Source organism: Mytilus edulis, chromosome 13 (assembly GCF_963676685.1).
Source record: "Mytilus edulis chromosome 13, xbMytEdul2.2, whole genome shotgun sequence".
Taxonomy (NCBI): Eukaryota; Metazoa; Mollusca; class Bivalvia; order Mytilida; family Mytilidae; genus Mytilus; species Mytilus edulis.
The window spans coordinates 70,859,165-70,876,373 of NC_092356.1; the positions used below are offsets into that span (position 1 = coordinate 70,859,165).

A 17,209-nucleotide genomic window follows, 5' to 3' on the forward strand; every position below is an offset into this window, starting at 1 on the left:
TGTACGGTCACCGTATATATTCCTATTTCCAAATCATCCATTGGGGGTCAGATAGACGGAATATAGTCAGGTTTTCATATGGTTATGTCCAAATCATCCATTGGGGGTCAAATAGACAGAATATGTTCCGGGATTTATACGCCTATGTCCAAATCATCCATTTTGGGTTAAATAGACGAAAGATATTCAGGGGTTTATATCTCTATGTCCAAATCATATTTTGGGGTCAAATAGACAGAAGATGTTCAGGGGGTTATATTTCTATGTCCAAATCATCCGTTTTGGGTCGAATAGACGGAAGATGTTTAAGGGGTTATATTTCTATGTCCAAATTATCCACTTGTGTCAAATAGACTGACTATGTTCCAGGGTTTATGTCGCTATGTCCAAATCATCCATTAGGGTCAAATAGACGGAAGATGTTCAGGGGTTTATATCTCTATGTCCAAATCATATTTTGGGGTCAAATAGACGGAAGATGTTCAGGGGGTTATATTTCTATGTCCAAATCATCCGTTTGGTTCGAATAGACAGAAGATGTTCAAGGGGTTATATTTCTATGTCCAAATTATTCATTTGTGTCAAATAGACAGACTATGTTCCGGGGTTTATATCTCTATGTCAAAATCATCCATTAGGATCAAAACGGAACATGTTCAGGGGTTTATATCTCTGTGTTCAAATCATCCATTTGGGATCAAATTGACGGAAAAAGTTCATAGATTTATATTGTTAATGTCCAAATTATCCATCGGGGGCAAATTGACCAAAGATGTTCAGGGGTTTATATTTCTATGTCAAAATCATCTATTTGGGTCAAATAGACATCCTCCAGTTTTTCTCAAACCAAGGTGTTTATTTGTGTGAATTATTTACAAGTAACCAGTACTAACTGACAAATTACAAATATAATATGTAATACCCTCTAAATGGCTTTTGTCAATTCTTATCGTATGGTTTCTGACTCATTTACGTAAACATGGTAAATCAGACTTTCACTGATATTCAACGAAGAGGAACCTCCCACTTCAGGTCGGAATGTATATACGGGGACAATCGATCAAATTTCTTGTTAAGGATTCGTACTTCACTCCTTGTACGTTTATGAATTCAACAAATATTTCGACAGGAAAAGTTTTAGGATGCCAACAAAATACATCCCATTTAAGTCAAATAGACGAGAGATGTTCAGGAGTCTATATTTCTATATCATCCATTGAAGTCAAATAGACGTGAAAAGATCGGGGGTCCATATTTCTATATCCTATTCATACATTTGGGGTCAAGTAGACGGAGGATTATGGCAAGCCGTTTAACTATTTGTTTAATTTCAAGAAAGCTCCCATAATATATAAGTTTTCTTTTTTAAATTTTTAATTTTTGCTTAGATAAATATATATCTTATATTTTATCTTACCTCTAAAAGATTTATGGGGATAAGATTGGTTAATAGACTACACGTGGTGACTATGGATAGTTGATATAGGGTGTCACATGGCTACTTACCATATAGGGTTAAAATCCATTTGGGGTAAGTAAGGAGTAAATACCCTTTCAGAACAAAAAAGATGCCATAAACCTTTAAAAAAAAAACACGTTGTTGAGGAAAAGGATTTAACAGACGACGAAATGACAATGAAAAGTTGATAAAACTTAATTTGCGCTAACAGGTTGTTACTGTTAGCATAGCGGAGTTATTTCCCTTTCAAAACAAAATCAAAAAAGAAATCTAAACCAGTTCAACATACTATAGCTCAGGAAAGGCAAAAGCACTCAATGCCCAATTTCAATCAGTATTCACGATTTAAGACTTTGATACCTTCTCCAATATAAATGAAATGGAACACTGGAAATACCAAAGCTACACGACAGTACAGAGAAATTAATCACACTACTAAAGGGTGTGAACCCAAGCAAGGCAAATGGTCCAGAGTCAACCAGTTAACTACCACCCAGTATCCTTGACGTAAAATAATGGAAGATATCATATTCAAGCACACAGTGAACCATCTTGACAAGCATAATATACTTTTTGACTTTCAACATGGCTTCATGACTTGTTATAACAGCAGAGGACATTACTAAAAATCTGAATATTAAACTAACGGGTCGACATGCTTATATTAGACTTAGGTAAAGCATTCGACAAAGTACAACACCAGCGGTTGTTGAATAAATTTGCATCATACGGTATTGACGGGAACATTACATGCATGGAAAGAAGCAAGATTGACACAAAGAGAACAACAAGTCACACTGGAAAGAGACAGTTCAAGTACTGCTTAAGTAAAATCCGGCATACCACCGGAAACAGTTTTATGACCATTGCTGTTCCTCCTATACATAAATGACATAGGGAACGACATAACATCACAGATTCGCCTGTTCGCAGATGATAGCTTACTTTACCTAACGATATTAACAAAAGTCGATTGGACAAATCTACAAGATGATCTTGACAAAATAATAGAATGGACCAAAACTTGGAAAATGATTTTTAATCCGTCAAAATGTTATGTCCGTACAATAACCAAAAAGTGACAAGCCATTAACTAAACTACAACATCAATGAACATAGTTGTCACTAAAGGAAACAGAGCACTAGACTTTATTCGAGGAAATGTTGGATCCTGTCCAGAGGAAGTCAAGAAACAAGCCCAACTTGCCCTTGTCCGACCTCACCTTGAATACGCTTGCAGCGCATGGGACCCACACCTACACAAACATATATACTAGATTGAGATGGTCCAGCGCCGTGCAGCACGCTTTATAAAAAACAACTACTCAAGAGAGACCGGGACAGTTACAACTCTTCTAGAAGAATTATACTTGACACCTTTAGCAATCAGAAGAAAAATAGCAAGGGTAACACTTATTCATAAAGCCATCCATAAAAAGGCTGCTATTCCAATTCCATGGCACATTTTAAAAACAAAAAGAACTCCGAGACTCCATCAACCGAATGTTCAAAGATATGTTCAAATCAGGCCAAACAAAGACATTTACAAGTACAGCTTTTTTTCCTCGGACCATCAGAAACTGGAGTAAATTACCAGACGAGCTATTAGAGATTAAGAGCAGTGAGGAATTCAAAACAACAGCTCCTCTGTAGTGGCTAACAGACACAATCAAAAGAAAGATGATGTTTTAACCAGCACCTGTACATAAATTGTGAGCACAATTTGGAACTATTTTTATAAAATGTTATTTACAAAGTTTTTGTGTTGTTGGAAGACGTCAAAGTAAAATGTTATACTTGAGTGATGGGTCGAAGTACCCTTTTTGAGTGACGACATAGCAAAGCATGTAAATGTAGATGAAGAAATAAATACATGTAATACACGATTGAAATAAATTCCTATATTAAATTCAAAGCTTAAAAGTTGTAATAGTTGGCATTTTTTTCTGATAGACAAATGGAAGTATAGGATCTTAATACTAAATAGTCAATATTGAAGACTTGATCACTTTGCCGCTAGTAACATTATCACAAGTTTAGATAGTCGATAATTTAAATTCATTACCACATATCTCGTATTAGGTCACTTACAAACCATGTAACTTATATAATATGAGATATCTTATCATATAAGATACCGTTTATATCATATAAGATATCTTTTATATCATAGAAGATATCGTAAATGTTACCTAAGAAATCCAATAAAGTTTCTGAGACACATTATATACCTTATCAGATATTTCCTCAAGTTTATAGGGGCCTCGGTGTCCGAGTATTCTAAGTAGTTACTACTGTTCTAACCATCCAGTCAACACTGAGTTTGTAAGTTCGGACTCCGCTGGCTCGTGCGGGTGCACTCGATTCCAATAATTAACTAGGATTGTTCGTTTTTCTATCGACTATCTGCGGTTTTCTCGGGTCACTTGGCTTCCTCCACCAATAACAACTGTCAGCCTCGAATTAGCCTAAAAGACGGACGAAATATACCAAAGGGACAGTCAAATTCATAAGTCTAAAAATGAAAAAGACAAACAGAAAAGCAATAGTAGACATGACACAACAAAGAAAACTAAGGAACAAACAACACGAACCCCAACAAAAACTAGAGGTGATCTCAGGTGCTCCGGAAGGGTAAGCAGATCCTGCTCCACATGTGGCACCCTTTGTGTTGCTTATGTGATTACAAATCCGGTAAATAGTCTAATTCAGTAGGTCACATTCATGAAAGGGAAGGGGATTGTAGTTACGACGTAAGGCACATATCCGATATCATTTGTGAAACGGTTATTCCATAACGGTCAACCAACTCGTGGTGGCGTCCGTAAAATTTACGAAGGGATGAGTTCAACTTCACCATTTGGAACTATTGGTTTTTAAATAGCTTCCTTGTGAGCAGTAAATGAGGTGCTTACAATTGCATTATAATATCAAATCTACAAGTTTATAAGATTTCTGATAAGGTATATGAAATAAGACATCTTATGAACTTACGTCAATTTAAGTTCAAAATATTTGTTTTAACCCATTCACGGACCATTCATCGAAAACATAAAGAGAAAGAACGACAATTAAATCGGCAAAAAAAGGGACTCGGTGACAGAGTGGTATAAGTAGTTGCTACTGTAATTACTAGCTAATAAAGATCAATAAACACTGGTGATGTAAGTTCAAACTCTGCATACTCGTGCGGGTGCACTCGATTCCAATCTTAATTGACTAGAATTGTCAGTTTTTCCTATGGATTTCTCCGGTCACGCCGGCGTCCTCCACCAAAAATGGCCACCACGAAATAACATATATGTGGTGCTTAAAAGTGGCTTTAAAACACAAAAATCGAACCACATCTACCAAAAAGAAAGAAAATTTGAACAACGAATATTAAAAAACAATTAAACGGAAAACTAAAGATTAAGGAACTTCAGCAACGACAGTGGATGAGACAATATATTTTGGAAGAGTATATCAGATCATTTTCAATAACTACGCGATGAACAGAGTGTATTAGTCCGTCGAGAACAGCTGAGTAGCTGGGCGATTTGAAACTTGACATTTGTTAATAATATGAAAAAACGTATGCTGGTATATATGCATGTTAATCTTCTGGGATTTTATCGTCATATCTGTTTGCTCTTTCAAAATCGTTAACTAAATTCAACACTGAAATTATCAAATCATAAATGAATTTTGATCTTTCAATGCATTTGATTGAATTAGATATGATATAATCAATTGTCGACATGAATAAAATATGCCAAAAATATAAGCATCCATTAATCAATGATATTTTATTGTCATTAGTATTATCTTTAGTCTTTTAAAAGAACAAATCAATGAAGTACCTTTCAATAAGACTGATGAAATAGTGCATTATTGTGAAATAAGCAAGAATTAATCAATGATACAATATTGTCATTCGTATTACATGTATAAATTTAGTGTTGTTTTTCTTAATCTTTTTTCAATAAAGTACCTGACAATAGGTTGATGAAAAAAGTCAATACAATTCTATGTTTATTTTGAAAGTCACTATACATATAAAACTTCTAGATATTCTAAGTTCCTGTCAGAGTTATCTACTAAAGTATGGAATAGCTATAATAAGCTTGTCCATTTATGTCCCTTATATTGAACTAAATGTTGAAATAGTATGTAAGAATACACAATGATATTTAAACTTTTTATTGTATTTCCATTCATGTACGTTATATAAAGCCAACTAAAAACCATTCTTATTTAACGTGAATGTCATAATTCAGGACATGAGGAAGAAAAATATTTAGTATATAGCCTCTTGTAGAGAGTTGATATTTAGAACAAAACCTCATATATATTAGTCTTTAACACTGTTTCCACAACAGATATATTATAAACATACTATTTCCATTATAAATACCACGATCGCCTAAGACTGTAATATTTTAAGGCTAACATTTCAATCATGGGGTCAGGTGCAAGGTAAATATGTTACTGAGTTAACATGGTTAACGGGATATTGTAGGCAACGATAATTTTGTTGAAGCTTTTCGACTATTTAACAATTATGGGATTTATAAAAGAAAAGTTTAAAAAAAAATCCCTTTCCGTTAAATATTCAAATATCAAGGTTAAAGCATCGTTTATAAAAATAATAACATAGAGACAGTTTGTTGATTTGTTTTGACGCTGTTAACAAGGTACCTTCTGCACCAAAATGTATTCCGATAGCATGCAATTTTTAAGTTTATCGACTTATCAACTCATGAACTTGTAGCCCCTTTCTCAAACAATCTCAATTGTAGAATTAATCTTACGATCAACAAATATTTAGTTGAATTGTTATGGAATATTCTAGACTTACGATAAATTTCCACTTCAGAATTTTTGTGAAACTGAATGTTAACGTTTTTCGAACTGATTTTATGACTAACACTGAATATAGATGTAATAAAATTAAAGTAGTTATGGCGCTGACGGGCTGAGTTCCAAAGTGTTAGCGGTTCTTAGTACAGAAAACAATATTTACATACCAGTTATTTTTATTTTTTTCATCAACGAATATTTTGGAAAAGTCTTGCTGTTACATCACTTTTCATGAATACATATAGACAAAAGACAATATTGAGAGTCAATGATTACTGATTGCATACCAGTTTGACTACTAGTTCAAATAACAGTTGGTTGAAAAAAAAACACTTTTGTTGTTGATGTAACAGTTTTATTGCTGGGGTGTTTCATTCGCGTTTGTGCTATATCTTCATCTGTAGTAATTTAAACAAAGGCTTAAGTCTTATAATGCATTTAAGATAATATATGGCTAATTGTCAATATGAATATGATATGCATAAAATATTTGCCCTTGTAAGTTAAATAAGCAACCATTAATCAATGATACAATGTTGTCATTTGTGTTAGTGTTTTTTTTTAATTATTTTTTCAATGAAGTGCCTATTAATAAAGCTGATGAAAAAAAAGCCAATACAATTCTATGTTTATCTTGGTAGTCACAATGCATATAAAAAGTGTAAGATACTCTAAGTTACTGTCAGAGTTATATACTAAAGAATGGAATAGCTAAAACTACAATCCTAGGTTTGTCCATATGTGTCCCTAATATTGAACTACTCGTTATAGTATACAGTAAGTATAAACGAAGACATTTAAAACCTTGTTGTATTTCCATTCATACAGAGAACATTTAAAATTCTTTGTTTTATTTCCATTCATGTACGTTATATAAAGCCAATGAAAATCATTCGTATTAAACGTGAATGTCATAATTCAGGACATCAGGAAGAACAATATTCAGTATATACCCTCTTGTAGAGAGTTGATATTTAGAACAAAACCTCATATATATTAGTCTTTTACACTGTTTCCACAACAGATCTTCTATAAACATACTATTTCCATTATAAATACCACGATCGTCCAAGACTATATAACATTTCAATCATGGGTGCAGGTGCAAGGTAAATATGTTATTGAGATAAAATGGTTAACGGGATATTGTACGCATCGATATATGTTAAAGGTTTTCGACTGTTAAACAATCATGGGATTTATAAAAAAAAGTTTAAAGAAACTTCTTTTCCCTTAAATATTTTATTCACGTTCAAGGCATCGTTCATAAAAAAATATTTTTAGAGAAATAGTTTTGTCATGTTTTTTTCTGCCTGTTTATGACGTCTTTACACTAAATCCATTGGATGTTGGATGTGAACGGATTGATAGTTTAGTCTTAGATGCATGATTTTTTTTATTAGTTGTTAGTGGCCTTGAATTAGCTGTCAGATAACTTCGAGTACTCTCAGATCTGTCCATTGTGTCTTTTTTGTGTCGGGATGTATAAGTACCCGACCACGTCCACTTGTACTTTTGTCCATCTAATGAGTTAAGCCTTTTTCAACTGATCTTTATAGTTCGTTCTTCATATTGATCCCAAGTCAGGAGCTTGTAATTTAGTGGTTGTCGTTTGTTTATGTGTTGCATATTTGCTTTTCGATCGTTCATTTTTTTTTATATAAAAAAGGCCGTTAGTTTTCTCGTTTGAATTGTTTTATCGGGGCCTTTTATAGCTGACTATGCTGTATGGGCTTTGCTCATTGTTGTTAGAAGGCCGTATGGTGATCTATAGTTGTTAATGTCTGTGTCATTTTGATCTCTTGTGGACAGTTGTCTCAATACCACTTCTTCATTTTTTTTATTTTCTTGATTTTTGTTTGCTGCTAACAACTTACCTTCTGCACCAAAATGTATTTAGATACATAGCAGACAATAAGAAAGATTTAAGTTTATAGAACCTAAAAGTTTACATTGTTAGAATTGTTTTCTTGATAACACCAGAACGGAGATTACAGTTTTCATGGTTAAATATATGCTATGTTGACAATTCAAGAACCTGGAATTTGTTGATTTATAGCAATGATGGTTGATCTTTATATTGAAAAGAGGGACGAAAGATACCAAAGGGACAGTCAAACTCGTAAATCTAAAACAAACTGACAACGCCATGGCTACAAATGAAAAAGACAAACAGAAAAACAATAGTACACATGACACAACATAGAAAACTAAAGAATAAACAACACGAACCCCACCAAAAACTAGGGGTGATCTCAGGTGCTCCGGAAGGGTAAGCAGATCCTGCTCCACATGCGGCACCCGTCGTGTTGCTTATGTGATTACAAATCCGGTAAATAGTCAAATTCATGAAAGGGAAGGGGATTCTTGTTTGCCTAATTCTCATCCTTTCCATGTTCCCGGACGATTTAGAGCTTGGCATACTGTCTCAGGACACGGTAACAGTGGATGCTCATTTTCCAACCCCGCTGTTTTGCCAAATTTTTCCCGCTTTCCACTTTTGTCCTTCTGTCCTTTATTTTTCCCAAAATCCCTATGTTATTCAGAAATTCCCGCTTTTTCCAAGCATATTTCTAGATCAACTTTTTTTTTAAACGACAGCTTCACTTTTATGGTAACAACCAACATCAATAGAATAGCCATCACTTTTCCTACGTTATTTAAAGTAAACAAATAATTATGTTTGCAGTAAAGGTGGTTCATACAAGCTAACATATTTCAATGGTAAAGGACGAGCAGAAGTTGCTCGTCTTTGCTTGGCGGCTGCGGGGGTCAAGTATGAAGATATTCGAGTGGAGCAATCCGACTGGCCAGCATTAAAACCAAGTAAGTGAAATAAAATAATCTGACTGGCCGTCATTAATAAAAAGCCGGTAAGCATAAAAGAACAAAAAGCGATATGCAAAGAGAAAAAAAAGCCATTGGTTATTTTTTTAAATTGATGCACTCTTTCGGAAGCGGGGATTAAAAAAATAAAATCACCAAAAATACTGAACTCCGAAGAAAATTTCTATTGGTAATATTAACTAATCATCTCATTTTCAAATAGAATCAGAATGCGCTTTATCTACGAATGCGACAACATTTTCAATGTCATACAATGTATTAAATTTTTTTTTACGGAATCGGAGGTAATATAAGGTGTTCTAAGTTGTAGTTCTTTTGGTTGTAAAAAGTAAATCACAAAAATACTGAACACCGTGGAAAAGTCAAAACGACTGCACAAAGAGTGTCATATTTTTGACTTGGTGCAGGCGTTTCCTTATGTAGAAAAATGATTGAATTTACCTGGTTTTATAGCGCTAAACCTCACACTTGTATGGCAGTCACATTACATTCCATTATATTGAAATGATGTGTAACCAAAATAGACATAAAAGGTCAAATAGATTAATATCAACGCTCGTGTAGAATCCCAAGTTTGGCATCAGAATGTAAACATCACAGAGCTCGAGGAAGAGATATACAAACAGATTTCATTCAAAGTATGCAAAAATTATAATTAAACAATACCATAATGGCGGGATGATTAAAAGTACAGAAAAACGTCATATGTATCAAAGAACAACAAAAAAGTAACATGTACAAAGCATTCTAGCAAAAATGAAAGATCTCAAAACTAAGAACACATTGACGGGATACACAAGTACAAATGTACCGAGCCATGTCAAATCGATATCTTCGAAAACAGACAAAACAACAAGTCAGCTCGCTTGATTAAAACCTTTATTAGAAAATTATGTCTGTTGTAGTATGAATGGAAATTTTTATAGAAATATTTTTTTTCAATTCGCCTTCGTAAATAGCTTATGGGTTGATCATGTAAAATCCTTTCATTTTTTTATTGTATACATGGGATAGCATGACGATGAACATTAAGACAATACAAGTGATGATATTTAGGTTTGGGTGTTTTCATTTTACTTTTTAAACGTTGAATTTATCTATATTAACATGATTTCATCCCTCAATGGTCATGTTATTAAAATCTTTTAGATCTTTTCATATGATCATCAAAGTTAAATAAATATATTCAGACAATAATTGTCAGTATACTTTTTTCAATTTTATATATGTTTATTTTGAAAATTGACTCAATACTGTTATACTTCCTCAATTAAGACAATACTTCGTGTAAAACGAATTCACTTAGAATGGTGTGATAAATATTATATTAAATTTCTTCAATGGCGTCGTAAGTGTCACTACATTATAATCTCTCTGGTATTTGGTCAAACCATCTATTTAAAAGATCAATCAAATCATTATCAAATTTAAAATATTTGTTTGTTTTGGAATTAAATATCAAGAAACATAAATTAGAACATTGAATATATAAGTTGATTAAGATCAATAATAAAGTGCGTGTTTAAAATTATTTGAAATGAGATTTAAATCGTGATCTACCTACTTGTACATTAACTATGTATAAACATTGGAGGCACTCAAAAGTCATCGTGACTAATAATAATTATCCGCAAGAGGTCACTAAATGGTGTCCTTTAAACCTAAAAGGGTCATAATTACATTACATTACTTGTATGTATCATATTCTATTGGCTGTCAACCATTGTTAAGCACTCCAACATTATTAATTAAGATTTAATATTCAAACTGGACCGTCAAAAATTACTGACTTTTGTTGAGGTTGGTACAATGATTTATCAACAGCAAAGATACCATATTTATAGAAGCTAACCACCGACGGTGAATGTCATACATCGTCTTTTATTTGATCATTGAAAGCCAACAATTGTTTTATTTATAACTTTTTATACTTATCCAGTTTTCTATTAATTACTCAACATACTTTTAAAACTGATCTTTTTATACTAAATAGATCATTTGCGTTTACAGTTTTTTTAAGTTAAAAATAATCAATAAAGGTAAATGAACCTATTTCCATACTATTCATTGCCACATCGGTACGAATAAGATATTTCATAACAAGCTAAAAACATTCATTCTATTACAAAAACTACATTGAAAACAAAGATAAGACAAACAAAAAAATAAAGAAAAATAAAAGAAGAACGAGAAGTTGCATGATTTCATAAACCTACGTTATGTTGGACTGACATATCTATATTTAGTTACACGTTAACTGTTTCAAATCTTTTCATCATCCCTACATGACACCCAACCCATATTTAATCGTGTTTAAGAATGTTTTGAAATGTAGCAATCATTCCCTAATACACAATTAAAGATATGCATAATACAACAAAGATATAATAGAAATCGCCAAAAATACCCCGCAGTACACCAAACAACTACATGGGTGTTAAAACACCAACTCACCAAGTCCAATTTAGATCATTTGTAAAACTTTGAAGAAAATATGGCTTTTGATGTCATTGTTAACATAACCTTGCAAAGGTAATGCAGAAATGAAACTTTTGGTGACAGTATACATACCATCTCGTAAATCTATATCATAAAATAAGAACTTTACGCAGTGCAGCTAATAATTTAAAATTATGTGATAGCTGATGGATTACATGGCATTAAACCAATGTGTGTTATTTTTGAGTGTTATTTGTTTCAGAAACTCCGTTAGGATTTTTACCAGTGTTAGAAGTAAATGGAAAAGAACTGACACAGAAATTGGTCGTCGACAGATATCTTGCAGGACAATTTGGTATGTTTGCTTTGATATAAATCAATTTCCATCAAGTATAACTTGTGACATAATAATAACATATTTTTTAAATCGTTTCTCGTAACCTCTCTTTTCCCCATTTAAAAAAAATGGTTTGTATGACCCTGGGCTGATATGCATATAACTACTTAAATTAAGATTTGTCCTAAACAGACGGATTTACAACAAATTGAGTATGCAATTGAATATCTTGACTAAGCGGTTTTCTGAATATAATGCCTTTGTCCCGTTTATACTAGAATGTGTAGTGTATTTTTTCTTCCTCACTAGTTTGCTATTTGGTTTGGATAAAAAAAAATATTGTAGTTTAGGAAAAATAAAAATGTCCGTACGTTCTAAATAAAGGCAACAGTAGTATACCGCTGTTCAAAACTCATAAATCCATGAACAAAAAACAAAATAGGGGTATCAAACTAAAACCGAGGGAAACGCATTAAATATAAGAGATAAACAACGACATAACACCGAAACGTAACACACACAGAAACGGACCAAGCATCAGACAAAACACCACGAGAATAACAAATATAACATGAAAACCAAATACATGAATTTGGGATAGACAAGTACCGTGCCACGTCTTATCTCAATATCTCAAAAATAAGAGAAAACACAAACGACTCAACGTTAAAATGCAACACACACATAAACGAACAATAAAATAACAATGGCCATCTACCTGACTTGGTACAGGACACTTTAAAGGGGAATAAAAGTGGTGGGTTGAACCTGGTTTTGTGGCATGCCAAACCTCGCACTTTAATGGCAAAGTTAAATATAACATTGAGATGAAAACATAATATTACAGGATTACAATACAAAGAAATAGAACATATTAGACAAAGAAAAACATGATTAATAGATAACAAAAAGCATCAGGTTTAAAATTCAATACGCCAAAAACGCGCCTTGTCCACACAAAAATCAACAGTGACCCCCAGATATAAAAGATCGAAAGTGAAAAAAGTACAAAGTTGTACAGCACTGAAGATCAAAAGTTGAAGAGGTTTCGCCAAATACGGCATTGTTTTTATGCCCGGGATAAAAACATTCTTATTATATAGAACAATTCATGCTATTGCAAACAGTAAATTTGATCAAATGTATATGAAAGAGTTAACATAAAGAAACTGAGGTATAAACTAATTACAGAAAACTTAACCCGAATACATAACGCCAAGATATAAAAGATCGAAAGTGAAAAAGGTATAAAGTTGTACAGCACTGAAGATCAAAAGTTGAAAAGGTTTTGCCAAATACGGCCTTGTTTTTATGCCTGGGATAAGAACATCCTAATTATATAGAACAATTCATGCTATAGCAAACAGTAAATTTTAACAAATGAATATGAAAGAGATATACATTATGAAACTGAAGTATTAACTAATTACAGAAAACTGAACCCGAATACATAATGCTATTAAAAGTTTAACACAGAATAGACACAACCGAATCAGTCCAGGCGTCAACGTAATTAAAAAAATGTGACGTCACATACGATGGCGAAACGTAACCATATTTTTGATTATTACAGTTATATAAATATATATATATAGCCCTGCTTTCAAAATAAACGCATTGAAAAATGGCTAAAAACACTCCCGGGAGGGGTAGTAAACAATCGTATTAACTGATATATACAAGAATGTGAATACAGTTGAAGTTTTGAAAATGTGTTAGAATAATATAGAAATATATTTTCTAGGTCTCTTTGGAAGTAATGACATGGAAAAAGCAAAGATAGATGAAGTGATGACGACAATAGCAGATTTCACTGTTGATTGTACAAAGCCTGTTTTTATCAAAGAGGAGGCTGCGAAGGTAAGTTTATACCAGTAAATCTGGCACTATAACTACACATGTCAGCACCAACAGTATAAATAATAGATAATAATTACATTACATGTATGTTTAATTATAATACGTGATTCTGATTGGCTACTGTGCAATCTCACAATATTCCTTAAGCAACTTCATTACACAATAAAATTTATCATTTATGATGACAAGAGGTCCCACAATAAAGTGCACAGGTAAATTGAATAAAAACTTGATAAAAATAGTGTTATCATTATCCTAGCTAAAAAATGTTATTATAAATTTTTGAAATGCTTTTTTTTTGTAACTTCATAGGGTTGTAAAAGCGTTGACCGTGCACATATTTTGAGAATGAAGCGCTTCATACAAAATACACTTCGGTCAACTCTTTTGGACCCCAATGAAGTTACAAAAAGATTCATTCAATTTTTAAATTTATTACACCATTTGTTCGATGATTCCACAGAAAAACATAAAATCTTTGAAATTAACAAAACCTTTCTTTCATTAGCAACATAATTCATCCTACTTGTTTGCAGAATAGTTCCGCTGTGTTCCTTGTTTTTGTATTCAACACCTTACAGTCTCTAACCCAGAAAACCTTAATAAACTGGCCACATATTTAAATTTTAAGCTTTTTTTTATGAATACCTGTAAGAATTAGCCCAACCATTTTTCTGACTAGGAAACTTTAAAAAAGACTTCATTATGTAATTATACATTTTTAACAGCTTTAATCGGAATTATCTTTTCCCTTTTTCGAACGTTACCTACATTTTGTAAAATATGAGATATGATGTACACCGCATCAGCTTGGTAAATCAACGGCACAGAAACCTAACATACATCTGCTATCATTAAAGACTGCCCTCTTTATATTTTAGGCTGAAGCCGTTAAGTCTATAGTGGATACCAAACTACCTGCCATTATGGCCTACCTAGAAAAGGCATTGGATGCCAATCAGACAAACAGTGGATTTATAGTAGGAGGAAAGGTATGTATTGAAGTGTATACTATGGAAAATTTGTGATCTGTTGCTTCACGATTAGTTGTGGAACATTTCTTGTATATTCAGAACAGAGCATCTCCAAAGTACGGCAAGTGGCGTGAGAGGCGGCACATTTAGATCGAACTTGGTTGTTTGTTTATAAGTTTGGACAGACAAAATAAAGACCCGTTTAAGCCTCCGGACTAATATTCCTTTTTCGAGGATCTACACTTATACATTGTACCTATACGTAAGCTCATTCAGCTATACAAATAATGTTCAAATCCTTCATGAAAGTACGTTGATATAAACAAAAGAAGATGTTGTATGATTTGCCAATGTGACGTCTCTCCTCAAAAGGCCAAATGACACAAAAAAAAAACAGGAGATCGTACATTCTTTGAATTTGAGAATAAAATGCAGGGCGCAGCTGCATACGAACACTGATCAGTTTGGGCAAGTATAGGCACAACATTCAAGCTTGATACATCTCTGAATTTGGATTGTGATTAAAATTTGACACAGCATAGGTTTCTGACATACCATGAATGTGGTCTAAAAACTTAAAAAAAAGAAATAAGTTGGACATTTACCAATTTAATTTTGGACCCAATAGACCTCAAAGTAGACCAATTTGAAAACAGGACTTCGAATTCAGACCTTCCAACCGAAGGCGCGGAGGGCGTAATCTCAGTTTTTTATTTATTTATTTTTAAAATAAATATTGAGAAAAGTAAAAAGTAAAAAAAATGTCTTTTATTTTTCAGTTATCCGTGGCAGATTTGACAATTTTCTTCTTTGTGGACACACTCAGCAATCTCTCATCAACAGCAATAGATAAATATACAAAACTGCGAGATCTGAGTGCAAAAGTAGGAGTCATCAATAGTATAGCAACATATGTAGCTAATCGAAAGAAAACTCCATTTTAAAAACACAAACGAAAGGAAAATTAATAAACAAGGTATAAGCGGGTTAAGTGAACTGTTGGACTTTTAGTCAGAGTATCCACTCTCTAGCAATATGACAAGTGCTACTTGTAAACAATTTCATTATGACTACCTCTAAAGCTTAAAACTTTGTTTACGATCAATGACTTTTAAAGGGAAGTGATTTGTCAAGGCTTCATTAAAAATCGCTTAAAAGGGTAGGGGAAAATTTTGGAAATGATCAAAAATAGTCTACTCTCCGGGTCAATTATATTTCGGTTACTTTTGAGTTCTTATCATTTAGGACCATAGCGTGATAATGTATTTCTGTTTTTTAATGGTTTTCTTTTAAAATGTTTTTGATTGAAGTTCTCTAAAATTGAAACATTTCTTTAAAAAATAAATTAATGTCTATAACAATGATATTTACGCGTGAAAGTGTGTATAACGATACGTGTGGATGTTTTTCAATACATGTATATATGAGAGTGGAGAGAAGATGAAAAATTGTATTGGTATGAAAATGATTATCTTTTAAAAATGTATTTATATTTATTAAAAAGAAATGATAACATGTTTTAACCATTTTTATATGTTATAATTTATTACAACCGAATGCTTTGCGATTGAATGCCTATCTGGACTGATTTATGAATTACTCAAGAAAATATCTGCTCCAAATAAGGTGGTATATGATTTTACCCCTATGTGATGGTCGGCCAGTCAGTCCGTTTGTCCAATAGAATCACCGACTTTTTTTTTATCAGGAACTACAAATTATAGCTTCCTGCAACTTGGTATTGTACTTTATGTGAGCATGTTATACTGTGAACATCGTTTTACAATTCCCCACTCATCAACTTCCCAATGATCGAATACTTACTTAGTAATGTGTATTTTAACATATGATAGCTGTGTATGAAATTGTAGTCACTTTTTTTTCTAGGGAACCAGAAGTAAAAACTAACTTTCAAATTTACATGAGAATGTTGAATGGCATATGTTCGCCTATAATTGCTAATATCATATTTTGTTTTACTAGCTAGTTGTCTCATTGGCAATTATACAACATCTCTATATTTTTATGAACAGGTCATTACGTTTTACCCTTCTGCGCTCATACGTCCGTCTGTAAGTCCATATGTACGCATGTAAAGCGGTTGATGTTTGACTGGCCGACAAAACAGCCAACTAATATTGGAATGACGAACATATTGTATGGAAGTACTTAAGAAAGAACATAAACATGTTTTTACGTCAAAGACCGTGCGCTCATCAGCAAGTCAAATAGTGAAAAAGTCATTATTATTACCACATTTTATATCATGAAGATGTATATGTCTGTATAACGAATAAACCCCTTAAACAATACCAGATTCTAAATGTTTTACTGTAACTCATATGATTCCCTTTTCTCTAATGAAATGTTAGATATGCAAAATATCTTCTAATACTGTAACTGTACTGAGTCAGATTTTCTAATACTGAAAATATACTGAGATGTTCTAAT

The 17,209-nt window shown here is 32.7% G+C and overlaps 1 protein-coding gene across 1 annotated transcript; it reads left to right on the forward strand.

Moving 5' to 3' along the window:
- The first annotated feature begins 5,844 nt into the window (after positions 1-5,844).
- LOC139501560 (glutathione S-transferase 1-like) lies at positions 5,845-17,209 on the forward strand. Its single transcript, XM_071290678.1, has 6 exons — positions 5,845-5,917; positions 8,991-9,127; positions 11,850-11,942; positions 13,669-13,784; positions 14,666-14,776; positions 15,538-17,209. Exons 1-6 carry the CDS (start codon positions 5,901-5,903, stop codon positions 15,700-15,702), a joined length of 639 nt encoding a protein of 212 aa, XP_071146779.1. The 5' UTR covers positions 5,845-5,900; the 3' UTR covers positions 15,703-17,209.

What these genes read in the sequence shown, in the direction of transcription:
- LOC139501560 (XM_071290678.1), top strand. An exon ending in CTGGCCAGCATTAAAACCAA is followed by an intron (nt 9,128 to 11,849) that starts GTAAGTGAAATA and finishes TATTTGTTTCAG; the next exon opens with AAACTCCGTTAGGATTTTTA. An exon ending in ATATCTTGCAGGACAATTTG is followed by an intron (nt 11,943 to 13,668) that starts GTATGTTTGCTT and finishes TATATTTTCTAG; the next exon opens with GTCTCTTTGGAAGTAATGAC.